At 41.1% G+C, this 25,659-nt stretch overlaps 1 protein-coding gene and 1 pseudogene across 2 annotated transcripts; one reads left to right on the top strand and one right to left on the bottom strand.

The window, feature by feature from the left end:
• Positions 1-6,760: 6,760 nt before the first annotated feature.
• Positions 6,761-25,381, top strand: LOC308566960 (UPF0728 protein C10orf53; the record flags this gene model as incomplete). Its single annotated transcript, XM_081158036.1, has 3 exons — positions 6,761-6,857; positions 24,590-24,709; positions 25,317-25,381. The coding sequence occupies 3 exons, from the start codon at positions 6,761-6,763 to the stop codon at positions 25,379-25,381; spliced, it is 282 nt and encodes a 93-aa protein (XP_081014162.1).
• On the bottom strand, positions 14,519-15,296 carry LOC308567162 (caspase-3 pseudogene; annotated as a pseudogene). The gene has a single exon. The product of its transcript is annotated as a caspase-3 pseudogene (transcript).
• Positions 25,382-25,659: the final 278 nt, after the last annotated feature.

The following is a 25,659-nucleotide window of genomic DNA, read 5'->3' on the forward strand; positions in this document are numbered from 1 at the left end:
ATTTCCCCAGTGGCAACTGTTCCAATGATTTTTATTTTAATCTCTTTAACTGATTTGACAGAACCAAGCTCACATCTGCCACTCTCCAAGTTTAGAGAAAGGAAACTGACTCTATATTCATGCATTGGGGGGGCTTTGAGAAGTGTGATGGGGGCATTTGACAGGAGGGATACCTACACTCTTGGAGGAAGGCACTGGAAGCTGGTCTTCCGCCTCCAAGCACAGGTGGGTGCACAGAGTCTTTATGTAAAGGTGGCAATGAGCCATGGCCATGGGCAAGCTCTGTGGGGACCCTGGTGAAGGAGACTGTCTCTAAAGAGGTGAGAAATGAAACCTGGAGACAGTCATTTTGGGACAGTGCTGCATAATAAAAGTGTATGTGGCCACCTTACAATACTGCTATGTTGCCAAAATATATAGTTATTTGAGTTCTATTTTTATAACATAGTTTTAGATTTATGGCAATATGTACATGTGCATTTATAGCCTCCCCATTCTAAGTTATAGTTTTGTGCTTTAAATAAATATATATAACTAAAGAACTGTATATTGAAAACACTATATTCAAATTATTTAAAACTGTAAGTCTGTATTCAATAAAAAGTAATGCCAAGAAAGATGGTGTTGGCCATTGTTTCTACACAGAAATGCTATTAAATTTTTGGCATAAATTCTGTGAGCTGGGTCAGCAATTCACTTGCCTTTGTCTGAGGTCTGTCAGCAGCAGTGGATGTCCTAGGTACAGGGACCAAGAGAGAGGAGGGAGGGAGGAGGAAGGAACTTTGTCTCCCCTAGTGTGTGGCTGTGGTACAGAGAAGCTTCCCAGGGTGTTCGTGATAAGGTTGGCAGAAAGCGGGGTGTAGGGCTGAGTGCCTCTGTGTAAGCCTGCCCAAACATGCAGAGGTAGAACGGAGTGGAGGGAAAAGCACCAGGCACAGGGATGGGATGCCTGAAATACGAACCCAGCTGTTTCTCTAACTTACCAAGGACTTTGGGGATGCCATTTCACCTTCTAGCCCTCAGTTTCCCCATCTGTAAAATGGGGATGTTGGTATTAGCACTACCCACTTCCAAGGTTGTGATGAGATGACACAAGATGGTCATTGTATGAAAACTTAGGAAGTGAAATAAAAAACTAGCATTCCTATTGCAGATTCACAAGTACCTGCTCACACAGGTTCCCTTAGCCGGCTCGGCCCAAAGATGCACTCCAAGCTGCAAGGCCTGCTCCGAGCCACAATAGTCTGCAGCACCAGAACTCAAATTCCTCCAAGCAGAAGCCCGAGTGCTTTCCAGTCAGAGCCTAAAAAGATCCTCGAAGTGTATGGTGTGTGATTGGGGTGCAGAAAAGGCATTATCCCAAAAGATAAGGGCCCAGAGTGCTCCCGGGGAATGGAGGGGGTAGGAAGGCTCAGAACCTAAGCCATGTGGGTTTGCTCTTATCACATATACCACACTCGGCCCTGGAATAAGCAGATGTGGACAACAGAGAAGAGTATGACAGGGAACATACGAAAAAATAACACCCACTCCTGTTGTCTCTGAGGTCCTGTGGGGTGGGTGCTGGTACATTTGGGTAAAAAATGCAGGGAAGAGTCCCTCCCAGTATCATAAGAGCAACCAGAAGTTTCCAAATTACCCCTATGCAGTTCTCCTCAGGGGTGGGCTGAGAACCAGTGCCTTGGGCTTCCTTTATAAGTTCAGCTATTTCCCCGATTTTGTTTCTCCAAGTTGTCCTCCTAAACACACCTCTCACGTGTGCAGGATGAACGATATGCCACCCCTGGGAAAAGCTGGCCTCCCGTCACGTAGCAGAACCTTTCTAAAAGCTCTGCTGTTCTGCTCCCTAAGGGTCAGCTCTCCCTTGTCTGTTTTTTTCTTACTGCTTCTTCCATCTCCTTGTGGGATTTCACTTCTATTTCTGTACCTTATATGTCATTAGGTCCCAGGATTCTGTCCTTGGTCTCTAATTTCTTATATTAAAGGAGCAGCAGAATGGCAGGCTGAGCTGATGCAGACGGGCCCCCTCCACCTATAGGAAACATACACACACAGAGAAAATTCTTTCAAACATATAGATCCGTTTGAGAAAGGCATCCCCCATGCCGGGACAAAAGAAGGATTCCCAAAACAAAGCGGTGAGCAGGAGCTAAAGTTAAATCCAACCAGACACAGACTCTAGAGGCGGACACCCCTGCCACTTAAAAAGGACATCAGCTCAGCCCCGGCAAGGTGGGACATGCAGCCGAACTTCCCACACGAAACCCTAACCTCGCCGAGGTGTCCCCACCCCATAAAAAGGTCTAGAAAACCTCTTCCCGTCAACCCAGGGGAGCATTGAGAAAATGCGCCTTTCACCCAGAGCTGTAGATAACGGGAAAAGACATCAGTGAGAATTAAACTGGAAGCTTGTGTCATAGGTGGATGTGGAGTCTGAATTTATACAACTTAAATGTAAAGCAGGAATTCCAATTCAATGATTTTTAATTGTCTGGGTCACTAAGACCCAGAAGGTCTCAGAAGCAAATGCAAAACCACTTTCCACAACCCTGAGCACACCAAACCCCACGGGGGGGGGGGGGAAATACTCCATTGAAGGTGAGCTAGCAGTCAAAACATGCAAATGGCCTAAGAAATTGCTCAGGGGGGGGAGCCGTAGATCCAACAAACAGGAGAATTAACATCATAAAGGCGAGAGAAAACAGATGACTCAAAAAAAGCTATACAATAAGTAAGTTTAACATTAAAAAGAAATAAAAATACAGAAAAGATACATGTAGGAGTTTAAAAAGGAAAGATTAGAGATGGGAGTGGAGAGCACTATTCAAAGAGAAAATGGCTAAAAATATTCCACAATCAGAGAAACAGATCTTTCTAAAACTCACGGTTCAAAGAAGAAAGAAAAAAAAAACTTTTAAATTTAGGGCAGAATGATAGTAAAGATACTTCATATCAAAACCTCTGGGCCCTGGCTGGTTTGGTTCGGTGGTTACAGCATCAGCCCACGGACTGAAGGGTCCTTGGTTTGATTCCAGCCTAGGGCACAGGCCTCAGTTGCAGGCTTGATCCCCGGCCCTGATCAGTGTGCGAGTGGGAGGCAGCCAATCGATGTCTCTCACAGCAATGTTTCTATCTCTCTCCCCCCCACCCCCCTCCACCCCACACTCTGTCTGAAAAGCAATGAAAAAAATATCCTCCAGTGAGGATTATAAAAAACAAACCTCTGGGATACAACAAATGTCACCCTTTCAGGGAAATCTATAGCTTAAAATACTTACATCAGAAAAGAATACTGAAAATTGATGAGCTAAGTGTAACTTAAAAAGTAAAAATTTTTAAAAAGAACAGTAAATTCAAAGAAAGCAGAAGAAACAGTAAACTCAAAGTAATAAAGATTAAAAACAGCTCTCAATGCAGAACTAGAACAAATATTCCAAAAACTTATATGGAACTACAAAAGACCCCAAATAGCCACAGCAATTTTGAGAAAAAAGAACAAAGTTGGAGGAATCACACTACCTGATATCAAACTATACTTCAAGGCCATTGTAATCAAAACAGCATGGTACTGGCATAAAAACAGACAGATCAATGGACCAGAATATAGAGCCCAGAAATAAACCCATGATTTTATGGTCAATTAATATTTGATAAAGGAGGCAAAAACATACAATGAGATAAAGACAGTAAATTCAATAAATGGTACTGGGAAAATTGGACATACATGCAAAAAAATGAAACTAGACCACCTTCTTACACCACACACAAGAATAAACTCAAAATGGATTATAGACTTAAATGTTAGACTCAAAACCATAAAAATCCTAGAAGAAAACATAGGCAGGACAATCTCAGACATTTCTCATACCAATATTTTTTCTGATATATCTCCGCTGGCAAAGGGAAAAAGAAACAAACAGGACTACAGCAGACTTAAATGTTTTTGCACAGCAAAGGAAACCACCAACAAAATGAAAATATAACCCACTGAATGGGAGAACATATTTGCCAATGATACATCTGATGAGGGGTTAACATCCAAAATTTATAAAGAACTCATACAACCCAACACCAGAAAAACAATCCAATTAAAAAATGGCAAAGGACCTCCATAGACACTTCTCCAAAGAGGACATTCAGATGGCCAGTGGACATAGGAAAATGTGCTCAACATCACTAATCACCAGAGAGATGCAAATTAAAAGCACAGTAAAATATCACCTCACACTTTCCGAATGGCTCCATCAATAAATCAACAAACAGTAAGTGCTGGCGAGGGTGTGGAGAAAGGGGCACCCTCATACTCTGCTGGTGGGAGTGCAGACTGGTGCAGCCGCTGTGAAAAGCAGTATGGATTTTCCTTAAAAATTAAAAATGGAGCTGCCTTTTGACTCAGTGACCCCACTTCTGGGAATATATCCTAAGAATCTCAAAACACCAATCAGAAAGAATATATGCACCCCTATGTTCATTGCAGCATTTACAATAGCCAAGATTTGGAAGCAGCCCAAGTGTCCATTAGTGGATGAGTGGATAAAAAAACTGTGATGCGTTTACACAATGGGATACTACTACTCGGCTACAAAAAAGAAGGAAGTCTTACCTTTTGCGACAGCCTAGGAGGACCTGGAAAGTATCAGGCTAAGTGAAATAAGCCAGTCAGAGAAAGACAAATACCATATGATTTCATGTGTATGTAAAATCTAATGAACAAGATAATCTAACAAACAAAATAGAAACAGACTCATAGATACAGAGAATAGACGAACAGCTGTCATAGGAGAGGGGTGTTGGGGGGCTGGGTGAAAAAGGTGAAAGGGTTAAGCACACACAGAAAACAACAGCTCATACACACAGACAACAGCAACAGTATGGCGATTTCCACAGGGACAGGGGCTCGGGGGGGTAGAAGAGGGTAAAGGGGGGATAAGTGGTGATGGACGGAGACTTGACTTGGGGTGGTGGACACACAATACCGTATACAGTATTACCGAATTGTGTTACAGAATTGTACACCTGAAACCTATATAATTTTATTAACCAATGTCATCCCAATAAAGTCAATAAAAAATTTTTTTAAAGCAGCTATCAATGAAAGAAAAAATATAAAACAATAGAGAAGCTAAACAAAGCCAAAGTTGGTTCTTTAAAAAGACTAACAAAATAGACATGTTTCTGGTAAAACAAATTTTAAAAAAGAAACTCAGAAATAAATAATATTATGAATAAAAACTTGACATAACTATAACAAAGTAGATATTTAAAATAAAAGAATACATCAACCACTGTATACCAATAAATTTTAAAACAGATTAAAATAGAAAAATTCTTAGAAAAACATAATTTGCTGAAACTGGTGCAAGCAGAAAATTTCTAAATATTCTTATAAATCTTAAATAAGCTAAAGAAGTACCTTAAAATCATCCCACTCAATGAAAAGGGGGGGCATAAAATGTTATAGAAGTGTTTTACCAAACATTCAAAGAAGTGGTCATTTTAATTGTACACAAAATAAATAAGGGAATATTTCCTCTTCTATACTCCTTTATTCTATGAAGCTAGTATAACTTAATATCTAAACCAGAGTAGGATATACAATGAAGAAAAACTACATGCCTATTTCACTCATGTATATATATCCAGAAATCCTAAACTAAATATTAGCAAATTCTAACAGTATATAGAAAAGATAATACACCAAATGATAGAGTCAGGTTTATCCAAGAATGCAAAATATTTTAATATTAGAAGATATCTAATTGTAATTTACTCATCAACAGCTTAAAGAATAAAAATAATAATATCATTCTAATTTATTATAAAAAGTGGTATTTGAAAAGGCACCAAAATAAAATTCTAGAATTGAAAATTAAATAACTGAAATAAACAATCTGATTGATGACTTTAACAGCAGTTAAGACACAGCTGCAGAAAAAATTAGTAAACTGGGTTACAGGTAAAAATGAATGAATGCTCACGTACATACATACAAGACCAAAAGGAGCATGGAAGAAAAACACAGAAGAGACATAAAGAATACAGTGAGAAGGTCTAACATACATTTAACTGGAGTCCCTGAGAAGTGAGAAAATGGGACAGAAGCAATATGTGATAACAGCTCCAATTTTTCTGAAACCCAATGGAGGACTTAAATTCACAGTTTCAAGAATCTCAACAAATCCCAGGCAAGATAAATGAGAAGAAATCTATATATCGGCACCTCACAAGGGTTTCCAATTGATGCTGCACCCCCGAATTGCCTGGGAAGGTAACTTGGCCCCTCTGAGCTTCAGTTTTGTAAATACAAAATAACAAAATATGACCTACTTTATAAGGATGGTGAAATGATTAAATGAGATAACATATGGAAAGTGTTAGTGTGTTGGCTGACACAAACTTTCTGTAATTGGCTCTAAATATTGGCTGTTGTTATTTATCAACATTTTCCCTACCAGGTTGAAATCCCATGTTTAACTGGCTGCGAGAGTCACTAAAGCAAGTCATCTCCAACCACCAGCAGTGTACCACAGCAGTGGGCACAAAGAAGGTGGTGCAGGTGTCCAGGAAGGGAAACTCCTCACCCTCACCCATTACACCAGGCACTGGGGGGGGGGGGGGGGAGAAGCAGAGTGGTATGGAGGATCCTCAAGCTCCACCTTCACCCACTCCGACCACGCCCAGCCACGCCCACTCCTAAGGGCTTGAAGAGCAGTTACCTAGCAGTGTGTGTTGCATCATAGCCCTGGCAGGAGGACCAGCCATGCCCAAGAATGCGGTGGTCATCTTGCGCTATGGCCCATACAGTGCTGTTGGCCTATCTGTGGAGCACCGCACCTTCCGCCTGGAGGGCTTGCAAGGTGGGCAGCCAAGCGCCAGTGCCAAGGGCCACCAACCTGTGTGTGCCCAGGTATACCCTAGCCTCTGAGCATCTGTGCAGGTTGTGGATTCTGTCTAGACCTCCTTCTTTCCTCAGATCAGACTAAATGTCACCTCCTCTGGAAAGTCTTTCCTGAACCTTCACCACCCTGGGATGATTTAGTATCTTCCTCTGGCTTCCATTGCTTCAGTATAAGAATGCAAACAAACAAACATGCTCTGTGGGCCCACTGGGTGCCAGGCAGTGTACACAAGTTACCTGGATAGAAAGAATTACATACTCTGCTTTACACAGTGGGAAACAGGATCAGGAATGGTAAGTGACTTTTCCAAGGTCATAGGGCTGGCTGAAAAATGGTGGGGGTCTATCCCTTGATTATTCATGCAACAGACCTTTATTGAGCACCTAATATGTGTCAGACACTCTTCTAGATACCTGGAACATACTGGTGAACAAAGATATATGTCCTTGAAGTAACCTTCTCATTGCTGACTACTAACTGACAATAGTGCGGGGAATCTGACAGAGGAACATAGTCATAGTGGGCCCTGCCACTGGCCATAATTGGAGGGGAGAGGGGAAAGATCTGGAAAGATTTATTTGCTGCAATTATATTTTAGTTCAGCTTTAAAGAGTAAGGAGAAAGTAATCATGTAAAGAGAAGAAAGAGCATTCTAAACTAAGGGACTAATATCTGTAAACCCTGGAAACATGAGCAAATGATGTATTTGTTGGACTGACAGGAAGATGAGGTGGGAGAGGTAGACAGGGACCAGATCCTGCAGGGCCATAGAAAAGTTTTAGGCAGGGAGATAAAACTGTAGCTGCTGTGAGAACAGATTAAAGGGGGTCAAGAATGGAAGCATGGAGACAAGTCGGGGCTGTTGGAGTGGTCCTTGGGAGACATGACAGTAGCTTCCATAAAGAAGTAAAAGCAATGGTATTCCCTAAATAAATGTAGAGGGGAGGCAAGGGTCAAGAGGCTGCTCTCTGGATCTAGTTAGTCTGGCTTGAGCCAAGTGCTCATGGATGGAAGTCTGTACACTAAAATTGAGAACACCAAAGATGTTCATCCGAGGAACAAAGCCTCATTTTGGACATTAAACTTCATGTGCTTTCAGCTATGTAGGTAGAGGTTCTGAGTCAGCCCTGCAGTTCTGGAGTTCAGAGAAAAAAAATCTGTGCTGGAGATAGAAAGGTACGAGTCATTGACTTGGGAAGAACACATAGAATGAGAAGAGAGCCTGACACTGAGTCTTCATGATGAGACTAAGCAGCTACAGTATATCCTTAAAAATAAGGTAGATCTGCCTTCCAATCAAGATGGTGGTGTACTTGGAAACTCCCAAAACCACATCAAAATTATAGCTAAACTACAGAAGAACCATCATTCAGAACTGCCTGAAATCTAGCTGAACAAAAGTCCTATAACTAAGGTATAAAGAAGAAACCACATCAAGTCTGGCAGGAGGGGTGGAGACACATAACAGGCTGGCACCACACCCACATGTGGCAATTAAAAATTAGGAGGAATAATTCAGCTGCCAAGGTTCCGCTGAGAATCCAGAGGTTCCAGCCCCACACCAGAACCCTCAGCCCAGAGTTCCAGTGCCAGGTAGAGAAATCTCCAGAACTTCTGGCTATAAAAACCAGCGGAGATTGTCGCCGAGTGAGATGAAGTCTTCTGGAGTCACCAGCCTCTTAAAGGGCCCACACGCAGACTTTCTAGGTCTCACTCGCTCTGAGCTCCAGCACTGGGGCAGCAGCTTAAAAGGCACCAGGGACATATGGGAGGAACGGAATTGTCTGGCTTTGGGATGAGAGCTGGAGCGGCAGCTTTCTCCCAGACAGAAGTGCTGGCAGAGGCCATTGTTCCTTTGCTGAGCCCTCCCCCAGCAGAGCTAGCAGACAGGCACCATATTTGAGTTTCCATCAACCCAACACTGTTAGCCCTACCCAGGTGATTCCCAGAGACCCAGCTTCACCCAACTTGTGACCCACCCAAGCCCTTTCCAGTGCATTTCCATATTAATGATCTCTCTTGGCTCATGATGCCAACTTTCCTAAACCTCTCAAACAAGCAGCACCTGAAGTCAGCATGCCCTGTACCTCTTGCTAAGTGACTCCAAGCTCAGTGCTAGAGGCTGCTGGCTGTAATTCTCAGCTTGGGCTTTTCCAGGCACCTCCAAGCCCAGTATAAGTAGCAGCCATTTGTGGATTTCTTTGGAGCTCATGCCAGGTGGCCCTGGGAAGGACACAGGTGGCAGCTGACCTTGACCCACACCTCCCAGAAGGCCCCAGAACCAGCTCATACAGTGGACAGCTTCAGAAGATTCTGAAGCACTACCCAACCACCTCAACAAGCAGCACACTCAAGGGGTGGACTTGGCAGGTATCTGAGACCTAGTGAAGTGAGTTCTGTTCTGTGGGGTAGGCCCCTGCACTGCTGATTCTTCACAGTGGTCACAGCCAGGATGCACAGCCAATCAGCCTAGAGGAAAATCCATCCCACTGATATGCCAACAGCAATCAAGGCTCAACTACACCAGGAGTGTGCACACAGCCAAAATGGACAGCACACCTGGAGCTCTCAGCTCAGGTGACTAGGGGATGCTGCATGAGATCTACAGTGGAACTTCACTTCTCAAACTTAATTCATTCCAGAAGGCTGTTCAAGAGGTGATTTGTTTAAAAAAAAAAAAAAAAAAGAAGCATTTTTTGCCATTATAAATAATATAAATTGAATTTGTCTGTTCCAGACCCCCAAATGATTCCATTTTAACCTTATATATGGTACATGTCTAATGTACCATTTAATCTACAAGTAAACACTTTAAAAACAAAAGGATGTGAAACTTTAACAAAAAGGAAATGAAATGTACAGAAAAAGATGAAAATTTATGTAAAAACTAGAATTTAACTTTCATGTTGAGAGCTATTGCCTCCAAAAAGTTTTCACCAGCTAACTGTTTTCTGTTTATTCAAATCAACAATAATTTTCTTATTTCTTTAATTGCCTGTGACCATTGTTTCATGAGCACTTTCTCACCTTTAACAACATCAGCACTCTTGGTGGCCCCTTTATGCTTTAAAATTGTGGTAAGTCGATTTTGCCATGCCATACTAGGTAACCAAATCAGACACATGAGCACCTCTATCCTATTTTGCAGTTATTTCTTTTTTAAGTTCTATTGTTGTTCTCATAACTTTTCTTTTCACTTTACCCTTATCACTAACCTTCTTAGGACCCATGGTGACTTATTACACATATTTAATAATAAAAAGTAGCAAGAAAACATGAAAATATTCACAGCACAATTTCCTGAGAGGTTAATGACTTAAGATTTAGCAGTAAACTGACTCATACTCACACATTCTCTCCTGTTTGTGACCCGAGAGACATGTGACTGATCATACAGGTATCAGCATGAAAAGGTCGTTGGGTCAAGAATCAAAGTTTTGTTTGGCAACTGAGACACTCCATGAACAAAGTTAGTCAAGAGCCAAACTGTTCAAGTTGGGAGACATTCAAGAACTGAGGTTTGATTGTACTACATAAGGTCACTCCACTAAGACTGGGAGATGTAGTAGCACTCCTTGATCCATAGAAACAAACACAGGGAGGCAGCCAAAATAAGGTGATAAAGACACATGTCCCAAATTAAAGAACCAACAAAAACTCCAGAAAAATAACTAATCAAAATGGGGACGAGTAATCTATCAGATTCAGAGTTCAAAACACTGGTTATAAGGATGCTCAGTGAACTTAGAGGAAGAGTAGAATAACTTAATGAGAACTTTAACAAAAAGACAGAAAACATAAAAAAGAACCAGTCAGAAATGAAGAATACACTAACTAAAATGAAGAATACATTACAAGGAATCAACAGTAGAGTAGATAAATTAGAGGATCATATCAGTGATTTGAAGATAAGGAAACAGAAAATACCTAATCAGAACAGGGGAAAAAAGAAGACAAAATTACAATAGTGTAAGGAGCCTCTGGGACAACTTCAAGCATACCAACATTCACATCATCAGGATACCAGAAGGAGAAGAGAGAGAGCAAGGAATTAAAAACCTATTTTAAAAATAATGACAGAAGGATTAAAAATGGTGGCAGACTGAGTAGAAGCTACACTGACACTCTCTCAGGACCAAACTGGAATTACAACTAAAATATAGAAAAAACATCCTGAATAATCAACTGCAACTGAAGGTGAACTGGAGAGCACCCTCATAACCAAGGAGGAAAAGTGGAGACCACATAGAAACTGGTAGGAAATGCAGAGGCACGAGAAGGCTGGCTGGGCTCCCGCAGGCAGCAACTAAAGGTCTGGAGGGATATCTCAGCTGTGGGGGGTTCCCACTGAGGACTCTGGGGTCTAAATCCCAGGCTGGGCTTCCCAGCCAAGAGCACCAGAACTGAGAAAGGTGCCCACATAACATCTGGCTGTGAAAAGCAGCAGGGTTTCTGTCAGCCCGGGAGAAATGGCTAGTACTGCAGGCATCCTCTTATAGGGCCAACACACAAAGTGTCATGTGTAGCCACTCACCTTGGGCTCCAGCAGAGGGAGGGCAGAGTGAACTGGAGCTGTGTGAGGAGAATCTAGGATTGTGGGCTCTGGAGATAGAGCTCAGAAGGTACCTGTCGATTCCTGTGCTGAGTCATTCCCCCATACTGCAGAGGGCATCGTTCTCCAGCAGAAAATTTGCTACTTTTGATGGGGGGGGGTGACAATTGCCCCACCTTGCTGGAAAACTCACCCTACCCAGAGGAGTTTCTACAGCCTGAGGCTCGTTAAGAGAATTAGGTTAATCAGTCTGCAGACAGAGGCAGACTTCAGAGTGCTTTGAGTCTGCATGATCTGCTTCTGAACCCAGGCATTGGAAAAGCAGACTTTGGTGTGCATCTTGGTCCTGTCCAACCATATCCAGTCCCAGCAGAGGAGACCTCAAGCTGAGGGTTGATGATAGCTCCAAACAGGGTACTCAGGACCAGTCACAATGCCAGCTTCTGACATTGGCCTGAACCAGAGACAATCCAAAAAGACTGAGAGTCCTAACAGATCTACCTAATACATAGAAAAAAGCCCAAACAGGCAAGCAAAATGGGGATACAAAAAAAAAAAAAAAAAAAAAAAAGCCCTAAATGAAAGAGATGTCTCCAGAAGAAAAGTTAAATGAAATGAAGATAAGCAATCTATCAGATACAGAGTTCAGAATACTGATTGTAAGGATGCTCAACAGCATGAACAAAGATATGGAAACTATGGAGGAAATTAAAAATGATATAGCAGAAATAAAGAACACACTGAAGGAATAAACAGCAGATTAGAGAAAGCTGAGGATCAGATCAGGAATTAGAAGACAGGGTAGAAAAAAAAAAAATCACTCAATCAGAGATCCAAAAAGAAAAAAACAATTAAAAAACAGGAGGATAGTTTAAAGGAGCTGTGGGACAACATGAAATGTAACAATATTCTCATTATAGGGATACCAGAAGAGGAAGAGAATAAGCAAGGGATAGAGAATTTGTTTGAAGAAATAATAGCAGAAAACTTTCCTAACCTGGTGAAGGAAAAAGTCACACATGTTCAGGAGGCACAGAGAGCCCCAAGCTGGAAAAATCCAAAAAGGCCCATGCCCAGACACATCATAATTAAAATGCCAAAAATTCAAGACAAAGTGAGAATCTTAAAGGCAGCAAGGGAAAAGCAATCTGTTGCCCACAAAGGAGCTCCCATAAGGCTGTCAGCTGACTTCTCATCAGAAACTCTACAGGCCAGAGGGGAATGGCATGAAGTATTCAAGGTAATGCAAAACAACGATCTGAAACCAAGACTACTCTATCCAGCCAGACTATCATTCAAGCTAGATAGTGAAATAAAAGCTTACCAGACCAAAAAAAAAAAGGCTAAAGGAGTTTATTACCACCAAACCAGTATTGCAAGAAATGTAAAGGGAACTGCTATAATAAGAAGTAGAAATAGAGAGAGAGAGAGAGAGAGAGAGAGAGAGAGAGAGAGAGAGAGAGAGAGAGAGAGAGAGAACATAGGCATGAAGAATTAAAATGGCAATAGATAAGTATCTATTAGATAATAGATAATAACCTTATCTTGAGAAAGAACACAGTTGGAGGGATCACAATACCAGATATCAGGTTATACTACAAAGCCACTAAAATCAAAACATTCCGGTGCTGGCATAAGAGCAGACATACAGATCAGCAGAACAGAACAAAGAACCCAGAAATTGACCCAAGCCATTATGTTCAATTAATATTTGACAAAGGAGGCAAGAGCACACAGTGGAGTAAAGACAGTCTCTTCAATAAATGGTGGTGGGAAAATTGGACAGGCACATGCAAAAAAAATGAAACTAGATCACCAACTTATGTCATACACAAAAATAAACTCAAAATGGATAAAAGACTTAAATGTAAGACGTGAAACCATAAAAATCCTAGGAGAAAACATAGGCAGTAAAATCTCAGACATCTCTCATAGCAATATGTTTGCTGATACATCTCCTAGGGTAAGGAAAACAAAGGAGAAAATAAACCAATGGGACAACATCAAAATAAAGGCTTCTTCACAGCAAAAGAAACCATCAACAAAACAAAAAGGGAGGCCACTATGGGAGAACATATTTGCCAATGACACATCTGATAACAGGTTAATATCAAAAATATATAAGGAACTTGTACAACTTAACAAAAGGAAGACAAACAATCCAATTTAAAAATGGGCAAAGGACCTAAATAGACACTTTTCCAAAGAGGACATACAGATGGCCAAGAGACATATAAAAAAATGCTTAAAGTCACTAATCATCAGAGAGATGCAAATTAAAACCACAATGAGGTATCACTTCACACCTGTCAGAATGGCTGCCATCAACAAATCAACAAACAACAAGTGCTGGTGAGGGTGTGGAGGAAAGGGAACCCTAGTACATTGCTGATGGGAACGTAGACTGATGCAGCCACTATGGAAAGCTGTATGGAATTTCCTCAAAAAATTAAAAATTGACCTGCGATTTGACCCAGTGATCCCACTTCCAGGAATATATCCTAAGGAACCCAAAACACCAATCAGAAAGAACTATGCACTCCTATGGTTATAGCAACACAATTTACAATAGCTAAGATCTGGAGACAGCCCAAGTGTCCATCAGTAGAAGAGTGGCTAAAAAAGCTGTGGTACATTTACACCATGGAATACTATGCAGCTATAAAAAAGAAGTATCTCTTACCCTTAGCCCAGTTAGCCACTGGAAGTCCTTTTTAGTAGGTATCTTCTTTCTCAGAGTCTACAACTAGCAATGTTTAACTTTTTCCATAATTACTTGAAAATTCATAACATAGCATCACTGAAACTTGCTAATTATGAGAGCTGTTAATTTACAATAATTTCCTCTCATAATGATTTTACCACTAGCCATGTATGTACTCCTAACTAAATTCAATTTCCACTACCTGATTCTGAGTTTGAGGTAGCTTCATGGTAGTTTCAAAGTACCAACTGGAGTATTAGATTAGATTTAAATGAAGGGAAATGCAATATCAGTTATATCATTTCCCTCACTTGTCATATGAACTAAAAAAAAAATCATCCTGTAGTGGTAAAAAGTCATTCTTTAGTGATAAAAGTACAGTTCTTTAGTGAGCATAGACATAATATATGGAATCTGGGCTTTTCTGCACAAAAAGTAGAGTCATGGGAAAAGGACTCATCTGCTGCTACCTTTCAGTTAACCTGAGGGAGAATGTGCATAAGCTCAACTCGTGGACGTACCGTTTCAGCACAGCACAAAGTGACTGGGTGGTCCAGGATTCATCCTTTGACTTTCACATACAAGGAGTCTGCCCCAACTAGTATTTTCTGACACACCATGTCATTCTCAATACCGCTGTCGACTTCTGTACCTTGGCACGCCTGAATAATGAAAAGTTTGGGTTTTCCAGTTAGATTTTACAATAATCTTCTCTGAAAAAACTTGTTAATTTTCTCAGATCATTTGTTCCAAAATTATTCCTTCATCACCGTGGCTTAGAAGCACGCAAATAAAATTGCTCCTTTTGATATCATCTTCTTTAGAGACACTGTGCATCATTCTATAATTTCTCGACTCGTAAGGTCATTTTTGTTCCTGACTATGTATTTCAGTTGGTGAATGTTTCCCTGAGGTCTGCTGCATCTAAATCTGTAGCAGACCAAGATACCACTCCAGCATTTTTTGAAAGTTCTTATTATTGATTAATATACATAAACCCATTTCATAATAATAAATTTTGTAACTATTGTCCAAGGTTATTCCAGAATTTATTGATTTGTTTCCATGTAAGAGGTATGTTTCTAAATTTTTAATGGACTTTGAATCCTGAGTTTTCAGTGTTCTCCATGGATACATTTATTAATGCACAGCCTCCACACAGCAGCCACTACTCACCTCACTCCACACCAGCTCACCTGTTCAACTATATCACCTCTCTAGACAATTTTCCTTTTTAGTTTTAGTAGTCCCCTCCTATCTGTGGTTTCACTTTCTACAATCAACCATAGTCCAAAAATAGTAAATGGAATATTCCAGAAATAAACAATTCAATAAACAATTTGTACATTTTATTTATTTATTTATTTTTAAATTTTTATTTTGGAATGTAAAGCTCTTTTGAATTATAGTTTACATACAATATTATATTAGTTTCAGTTGTACAACATAGTGATATTTCACATTTATATACCTTACAAAGTGATCACCATGAAAAGTCCAGTATCCATCACCATACAAAGTTATTGTGATATCATTGACTGCATTCCCTGTGCTGTGCTTTACATCCCCGTGACTTATATAACTATAAGTTTGTACCTCTTAATCCCCTTCACCTTTTGTCCTTCCCTCACCCCCAACCTTTTGGCAACTATCAGTTTTTCTGCATCCATGAGTCTGTTTGTTTTGTTTGTCCATTTAAGTTTTTCAGATTCCACATATAAGTGAAATAATAGAGTATTTGTCTTCCTCTGACTTATTTCACTTGGCATAATACCCTCTATGTGCATCCATGTTGTTGTAAATGGCAAGATTTTATTGGTTTTCATGGCTGAGTAATATCCCACACACACATATATCCACTTCTTTATCCACTCATTTATTGATGAACACCTAGGTTGCTTCCATATCTTAGCTATTTATTGTAAATAATGCTGCAGTGAACACAGGGATGCATATATCGTTTCAAATTAGTGTTTCATTTTATTCAGGTAAGTTTCCAGAAGTTAAATTACTGGGTCCTTCTTTGTCTCTTGTTATAGCCTTTGTTTTAAAGACTAATATTTCTGATATAAGTATTGCTATCCCAGCTTTTTTGTTTCCATTTTCATGAAATATCTTTCTCCATCCCTTTACTTTCAGCTTGTGTGTGTCTTTCGATCTGAAATGAGTCTCATGTAGACAACACATGTAAGGGTCTTCTTCTTTTTTTAAATCCATTCAGTAATCCTGTATCTTTTGCATGGAGCACTTAGTTCATTTACATTTAATATATCAGTTATTTTTTTTTTAATATATCTTTATTGATTTCAGAGAGAGGAATGGGGAGAGAGAAAGAGAGAGAAATATCAATGATGAGAGAGTTGTCATTGATTAGCTATCTCCTGCAAGCCCCCAGATGGGGATCAAGCCTGAAATCCCAGGCATATGCCCTGACTGGGAATCAAATCTCGATCTCCTGGATCTTAGGTCAACCTCTGAGCCAAACCCGACTGGGCTAAAGTAATTATTGATAAGTATGTACTTATTGTAATTTTAATTGTTTTCATACTAGATTTATAAGTGGTTGTTCTATTACCTTTATTATATACTTGCCTTTACTAGTGAGATGTTTTTCTTTCATATATTTTCTTATTTCTATCTTTGGCCTTTTCTTTTCCATGTAAAGAATTATTTGTAACATTTATTGTAATGTCAGTTTAGTGGTGAGGAACTCCTTTAGCTTTTGCTTGTCTGGGAAAATTTTGATCTCTCCTTCAATTCTAAATGATAACCTTGTTGGGTAGAGCATTGTTGGTTGTAGGTTTTTCCCTTTCATCATGTTGAATATATCATGCCATTCCCTCCTAGCCTGCAAAGTTTCTGTTGAAAAATCAGCTGATAGTCTTACGAGCATTCCTTTGTATGTAACTAGTTGTTTTTCTCTTGCTATTTGTAAGATTCTCTCTTTATCTTTAACTTTTAACAACTTAATTGTAATGTGTTTTGGTGTGAGTCTCTTTGAATTCATCTTGTTTGGGACTCTCTGTGCTTCCTGGACTTGGATGTCTGTTTCCTTAGCCAGGTTAGGGAAGTTTTCAGCCATTACTTTTTCAAATGGGTTTTCTGTACCTTTCTCTCTCTTCTCCTTATGGAAACCTTATGATTTGAATGTTAGTATGTTTGGTGCTGTCCCAGAGGTCTCTTATGCTATCCTCATTCTTTTAAATTATTTTTAAATCTTCCAATTAGGTGATTTCCACTATCTTGTCTCCCTGATTGCCGATACATTCTTCTGCATCATCTGATCTGCTGTTTATTCCCTCCAGTGTATTTTTCATTTCAGTTGTTATATTCTTCAGTTCTTTTTTATAATTTTTATCTTTGTTGAAGTTCTCACTGAGTTGATTCATTTGTCTGCAGAGTTTTATGAGCATCTTTATGACTATTACTTTGAACTCTTTATCCAGTTGACAGAGTACTTCCATTTCATCTTTTTTCTGTGAAAAGGGGAAACAAAATTTGTGCTAGTTTTCCTATGACATTTCAAACTGCAAAAGTTACAGTCACAGTGTCTGATAAGTGCTCAGTTAAGATGGAAAAAGTATCAGAATGTGGGTGGAAGACATGAACAGAAAACATGTTTTGATTGATGGCAACTGTTGCACCAGAAAGCACTAAGACCATATGAAGACCTCAGCAAGGTATCCCCTGAAACGAGTGACCACATTCACATAAGTTTTATTATAGTATATTGTCATAATGTTCTATTTTATTATTAGGTATTGTTGTAAATCTCTTACTCTGCCTAATTTATAAATTAAATTTTAACATATGCATGTATGTATAGAAAAAATATAGTATATGTAGGGTTTATTACTATCTGCACTTTCTGGAATCCACTGGGGGTCTTGGAATGTATCTCCCACAGAAAAGGGAAGACTACTGTATTGTATTTTTCAACTTCAGAGTTTCTATTGATTCCTTTAAGAATTTCTACCTTTGTTGATATTCTCATTTAATTCATCTTCATTTCCCTGGTTTCCTTTAGCTGTTTGTCTATGGTTTCCTTTTGGTCTTTGAGCATATTTAAGATAGTTCATTTAAAATAAGCCTAATGTCTGGATCTCCTCAGAGACAGTTTTCATCAATTTATTTTTTTCCTTTGAATGTCTAATACTTACCTGTTTATTTATATGCTTTTTAATTTTTTGTTGGAAACCAGATAATCGAATATTATAAGGTGGTAACTCTGGAAGTCAGATTCCCCCCAGCCCCCAGGGTTTGCTGTTCTTAATTGTTGAAGGTTTAGCTTGTGCTCAGCCAGTGTTTCAACAGAGATCTCTGTGAATGCCAGTAGCCTTAAAACAAATCAAAACAAAACATGAAAGCCTCTCCTGTTCTTTGTGTATTTGTTCTATACTGAGACATTACTTTAACACTCAATTAAGCTATTTACAATGCCTTAGCCTTTACTTCCTGCTTTCACTGAGTCTATAGAACAACCAGTGCGAAATCTTAGGATCTCCTCAAGTTTTTTCTGGACTTGTGTCTTGTTCTGGGCATGCCTTGGCTTGCTAAATTCTCCAGTCTACATAAGTGCTTTTAAATGCTTTAACTTCCTAAAGAAACTCTCTCCCCAGCTTTTCCTCCCAAGCTTTATGAAATGTATTTTATGTCTCAACAGTCTTTTCCCAGACAGCTAAAAATTTTCCACTTGCCTTACAATGTTTTTGAGCTCTGCTCATACTCTATGTGAGTTCCAAGTTAGATGGAACAAAGATGAGCATCTTGTGTCAATCCTTTAGGTAGTCCCCAGACAGGTTAGAACAGACAAACAAGAATTTACAAATAAGGTCTCCTATGCTCCCTCTGGAAACAGGGACTAGGGCTCACACTATGAACAAGGGCTGCCACCGAGCCAGGAAGGAGGTAAGGCCAGGGCAAAGATGCTACAATGCTTTCTTACCTATTTAAAGTTGCCTTTTTAAAAATTTATTTCTTACAGTTGACATTCAATATTATTTTATATTAGTTTCAGGTGTACAGTATAGTAATTTGGCATTTATATAATTTATAAAGCTATCCCCCTAAATAAGTCTAGTTCCCACCTGGCATCATACATAGTTATTACAATATTATTGGCAATACTTCCTGTGCTGTACTTTACATCCTTATGAGTATTTTGCAACTAACAATTTGTGCTTTGTAATCCCTTCACCTTTTACACCTAATCCCACTCTCATCTAGCAACCATCAGTTTGTTTCTTGAGGCAGGCCTGTAATGCTATGGATAACCTTCTTAGGACTGCTTTTGCTGTGTCCCTTATATTTGGAGTTGTTCTCATTTTCATTTATTTCAAGGTATCTTTCGATTTCTTCCTTGGTCTCATTTTTAGCCCATTTGTTGTTTAGTAACATGTTATTTAACCTTCATGTGTTTGTGTGGTTCTCAGGGGGGGGTTTTTTGTCATTGATTTCATAGTTTCATACCATTGTGATCAGAGAAAATGCTTGATATGATTCCAATCCTCTTAAACTTACTGAGACTTGTGTTGTGTCCTAATATATGGTCTATTCTTGAAAATGTTCCATGTGCACTTGAAAAGAATGTATATTCTGCAGCTTTGTGGTGAAATGCTCTGAAGATATCAATTAAGTCCATCTGATCTAGTGTGTCATCTAAGGCTCTGTTTCCTTGTTGATTTTCTGTTCAAAAGATCTATCCATTGATGTCAGTGGTTTGTTAAAATTCCCCACTATGACTGTGTTACTGTCAATCTCTAAGGGAGCAGGGATTCTTCTCTGTTCTGTTTCCTGCTATTCCCTGTTTCTGGAACTGTGCCTGGCATATTTTAAAGATCAATAAATATTAAAATGAACCTGCATGGAGCTGAATGCTAAAACCACAGGAGGTGAGACTGCAGAGGAAGCAGGAAAAGCAGAACCAGGCAGACAGCAGGACATTGGCAGTGGTCCCTCACAGGGTGCTGAGGCAGGAAAGAACCTGGAGGCATAGGAAGCGAATGAGAGAGAATTTCAAGAAGAAAATGGCTAATGGGCACCAAACTGTTAAGCAGGAGTTATCTCTAGAAAAGGATGAACTCATGGCTGATGAAGGGCCTGGAAAAAAGTGTCCTCAAAGGCTTGAGGTGGGGGGTACCTGGCACAGTAACTTTGGAGGGCAACTTGGCATTGTCTCAAAATGTAATCATATACTGTGGAATCCAGCTATTCCATTTCTAATTTTAGACACACACACGCATACACACACACACACACACACACACACGCTCACTCACACACAGTGCATATGTACCAGAGGCATGCTCTTCCTTTACAGTTCTTGGTGACAGTGAAAATTTTTCTGGAAGCAACTAGAGAAGGGGATGGCTGAATAAACTGCAGTACATTTGTCACATGAAATGCAATGCAGCAGGTCTATGTATATTGACAGGGCGGGATCCCCACGACACAGTGTTAAGGGAATAAAGTATGTTACTGAATTTCATGTACATTGTGATCCCACCTCTACTGAATAAGACAAAGGGGGGGAGGGGAGAGAATTATGGGTGATTTAAATTTTTTGTCCGTTTCTATAATTTTTAAGGTTTTACTTTAAATTGCGGGTCTGTGTTACATTTATAACCTGATAAAATTTTAGAGTAAAAGTATTTTAAAGCAATAAAGGAGGTGGGTCAGAGCGTCCATCTCCTGAGGGGCAGGGGAGCACTGGGTGAGCCTCTGAATGCTGATGGCTCTTCACCTCTGAACACAAGTTCAGGAGAAGGTGGGCTGAGGACCTAGAGTGCAGGAGACAAAGGAGTGGGCAGAGGAAGCAAAGAGCAGAGGCAGCTCTTCTCACAGTAGGGGAGGAGAGGAGTGTTTTGAGATCAAGGGGAGAATTTTTACCGTTGGGGGAGACTTGAGTATTGCAAGGTATCAGCAGGTGGTTGATTTTTAAAATTAGCTTTGTATATTCCTGAATGATGACTCACATTATACTGGCAGCAATATTTACTGAGGGCCGGTGACAAGTGCCAGAGTGTTAACCGAAGCCAAGCAGGCAGCATCTGCCCCACCCTCCCTGTCCCACCCTCCCGTCCCACACTCCCCACCACTGTAGATCAACCGTACATCACACCAAGCACAGAGCAGTGCATCTGCACACCTTCATCTGTAAAATCTGCAACTGAATTCTGTGTGTTTCTTTAAAAATTATAGCTCTTTATCATTTCCTGAAGCCCTGCTGGCTTTGGAAATAATGTTTGATCTTTCCTGACCTTACGGTGCCTTAAGCAATCTGATCATTTTTGTTCTTTCTTCATTACCCACGAATTATAATAGCTCAGCAAAAATGTCTCTACTATGGCCTCAATACTGATGAAACTAAACTAATGCTTAACAAAAAGTTCTAAGCAATTCCCCTGGCCATGTTGCCCTTTGCCTGCTGTGCCTAGGTCTGCCAGATGACCTGCTACAGGGAGCTAGAGGGACTGAAGCTGACCCATAAGAATCCCGTCTGCCTTACCGAGTTACGATGCTCTGTGTGGCACCCCCCCCCCCCCAGCTGTGCATGAGCCACACGCATTAACGCCCTCAGCGCTGCCTCTGTGCAGAGCAGAGACGGGGAGGTGCTTGCCGGTCGGTTTGCCTGACTTCCTAGCCAGCAGCGTTTAAATCATTCGCAGATGGTGCACGGTTCCCCCGGCACTGAGAACAGGGAGGCTTTTCCGTGTCCCTTCAGTTTACCCTGATCCCACTTGACGAATGAGGCACCACTTCAAAGAAGCAGGCGTTCTGCGGGTGGCCTTACAGCTCCTGGTTGATTTATGCTGGAGTTTAGCCACCGCCTTTGCAAAGACTTTGTTGCAGGGAGTATATTTATCTGACCTTTCTTTGAATAGACAACTCCATGGCAGTTCCCAGGAACAAATGGGTCCTCCATGTAGAGAAGGTGGCATTTGGATGAGCTGCAGGAACTCTGGTGCTTCTTCGAGTTATAGCCCTTAAGCCCGCTCTGGCCACCCTCAGGGCTCAACGCGTCCTGGGCTGATGAGAAGGGATGGGTATACTGAGGGTGATATATGACCTAGACGCTGAGACTTATCACTTTAACCAGAATCAGACTTAGGTCACTCAGGGTCCAAAAGAGTCATTGGAGGTGCCCAGCGCCATTATGAGCTTGTTTGTTCAATGAACTTTACTAACCCTGGGCACCTGGGGGACTAAGAAGGTGTTGTGGTCAGTGGGGGAGACATATGCCCGAGAGCCTATGCTTTGTGACCATATAGAGGCTATAGAGAGGAGTAATTTGATCTCTTAGGAGTTCTTGTTGGGCGTCATCCGCTCATGCAGACCCCGCTTCCATAGGGTGGGTTGATTAGATCAAATCCAGCTTCTTAGGTCTACCTTGCCATGAAGAGTGCCACTGTTCTCATAAAACAAGCCCCAAGCTCACGGGCCGCATGAGGCTTGGTCAGACAGGGCCGGAGGGAAAGGGTCACAGCAGCCACAGGGTGCACACCTGCCCAAGGTGTCCCCTGCAGACCCCTCCTCACTTACACTGCATTCACTGTGACCAGCCCCAGACAGCGCCTGCACCTTCCTGTCCAGAGATCCCAGGCCTTGGCCCCCAGCCCCCAGAGGTGGGGGTAAGTGGGAGTGGAGAAGCTGTTTCGTTCCCTATTTTTCCTACCACGTTGAACAACATTTCCAATGAACATATTCAGAAAAGGGAAAGCCAAGGTCTCAGAGGCTGAATTGCCTCCTATCTACCCACTGGGAGCTTTTCCCTCTCCAGCTACACCTCCCCACTCCTGAGAGGGTGCTGCTGGGGGAGTGTGTGATCCCCAGAAATCCCTGCCTGTAGAGATCTGTGCTTCCTAGAGGAACCACTGGCCATTCCAAACTGGGTGGTCTGCTTCATTTAAACAAGTCATTGGTCCAAGCTGAGTGCCTGCCTCCAAAGATATTTAAGAACAAAACATTTAAATGGGATACAATAACATAATTATGCCAAACAGAAAGATGCAGGAGTTCTGTAGAGAGTGGGTTAGCTGACGCAAAGTCAATTAGGGCCACCACTGGGTGCCCAAGGAGCGCTATCTTGTTAATGGAGATCCTCGCTGAGTTCCTTTCTGAAGTTCCTTTCCAGAGGTGAAATCAAAATCACGCAATTAAAATGTTCACAGTTGGGGCTTGCTGCTGTTGAACTGATTGAAAGGTGAAGTGGACATGCCAACATTTTGAAAAAGCAATTGTCTCTGTAATTAAATACAATTAACTGACAAAACTGTCTGCTTTTCTCCACGTCAGACTGATTGAAATGCTAAGACTTTAAAAAACATGTCCCCATCTGATTTCTCTCTCCATCCTAACTCAAATTCTCACAGACGCATGAAGACTGCCAAAGGAGGCAGGCCAACTCTAACGCCGGTGTCGGAGGTGAACACGCCAAAAACCTGGGGGGAAACATGCTGGAAACACTGGGGCTCCGGGCTGCTCAGGGCACATCATTTCTGCTAAGCCCACACACTCTCACGTTTCCCCGGCAGAGAATGAACCGAACCAGGCTTCTGTAGCTGCTCTCTAAGGAAGGAGCTGTTGAATGTGAGAAGCAAAATGCAGGTCCCCAAGGTGCTTTTTAAAAAACACTTTTTTCTAATAATCACTGGGTATTTTCTTTTTTTTCTCTTACATGTACATATTTTAATTAATATTGAATATATAGTTTATCTGCAAACTGATTTTTGCTTATATTACAAATATTTTTCTTGCTGTTAAAAATTTATAAACACTTTTTGAAATATCCAAATAAAATCTCATCCTATGGACTTACCGCTATCTACTTGGTCACCCTCTTATTATTGGGCATGTAAGTTATTCACAGTATTTTGCAATTGTAAAACTACAGAACAAAATCTCTTGTTGAAAAAAATCTGCTTATATATTTTTTATTTTTTTCCCTTAGGAAGCTTTCTTATAAGTACAATTTCCTGAGCCAGAGATTAGAATCATTTTTTAAATCTAATTTTTTTAGGCTTTTAAGGTTTTTATCATGTACTGTCAAGTTGTCCTCCAGAAAGGTGACAAATTTATATTTCCATCAGCAGGGTAAGAAGATACCTAATTTCCCAAATTCCCTAAAACATTGAGTATTGTTTCTATAAGGAAACCTCAAAAACTTTTCCTAGAGAAAGCTCATATTTTCACAGGTCATAGGGGTCTGTATCCAATCGCAACCAATCTCAAAATGCTCAGGTCTATAGCTATGCTCAGCAAAGGTGAGGGCCCACTGGGCCAGCACCAGGTAGGTGCCCACCAGGAGGGTCGAGTTACAGCCGTGAGCAGCTGAAGAGCAGGCCAGCGGCTGCCACCCAGGAGAAAGCTGCCTGTCATGTTAACCGGGAGTCTATCCTGTCACCCAGATCCCTTTCTTTCTTCTTTCTTTCCCAGCTGTGCTGGCTGCAGATGGACACCAGGTCATTCTAGAGAAGATAGAAGACTGGAATGTGGTAGAGCTCACGGTGAATGGAGAAGTTGTCTTCCACTGCAACATCAAAGACCTGGAATTTGGTAAATCCGTCCACCCAGCATTTTGCCTTCTCTCAAGTGTCCTCCGATTCTAGTTGAAGTGATGCCCAGATTCAAACTGGTTTCTTCCTGAGCCTTAAATTCTTCCTTAAGGCCTGTGCTCTGTGGCACGTGAGCGAGCACATCCTAAACCACACAGTGAGGTGCCCGATGCCCTTGGCTTCTTCCCAGACGCTGGGAACAGAAGAGGGACAAAAAGAAAATGAAGCGTTAGCCCTAGGCTTCAGATAAGGTGACGAGTTGCTTGGGGGTTGCCTTTTAATAACGTGTGTTTATTATTAGTTGTCTTCAGACAGCTTTTGCTTCACTTGGTTAATCTGTGTAGGCTTCGTAACACAGTGTTGCTACACCAGCAGTGCGTGGTATTGTCAGCAATATTCTTAGGCTTTCTTTCTGCTGGTGAGCTACTGGCAGGCAGACTGGCATCAGGCCTCCCTCACTCTGCTCAGAAGTAAACCCTTTGCAACCCATTAATGCTCTATTAAAGGCCAGCTAACCATTCACATGCCTGTGGAAGCCAGGTGTGTCCTTATATGACATTAACTTGTACGTAGAGCTGGCCACAGGAGAAATCTATTTGTTTCCCCAGGAGGCGATGGAAAACTAGACCCTCTGTGCCAAGAGGCCAGGGTAGCCGTGCTAAATGCCTACTGATCTCCTCCTCGGGACAAGAACAGCACCTGCCTCAGGCGCCACTCGGTGATGCAAACAAAAGCAGCCATTTGGGCCATGGACGCCAGCACTAGCAGTCAGAGCAAGGCAACACCAGCCTGTCCTTCCGCCGCACAGGCTGGGATTTCTCACCTGGCTGCAAGGAAACTGGGTCCACAGAAACAATAAACCACCTCATTCGCAGTATGTCTCAATCTAAATCCATAGGGAGAGCCCTTCAATATCAGGTACATGTTGAGCTGAAGGAAATAATAAAATGC

This window comes from Miniopterus schreibersii (genome assembly GCF_964146895.1).
Source record: "Miniopterus schreibersii genome assembly, chromosome: 14".
In the NCBI taxonomy this organism is placed as follows: Eukaryota; Metazoa; Chordata; class Mammalia; order Chiroptera; family Miniopteridae; genus Miniopterus; species Miniopterus schreibersii.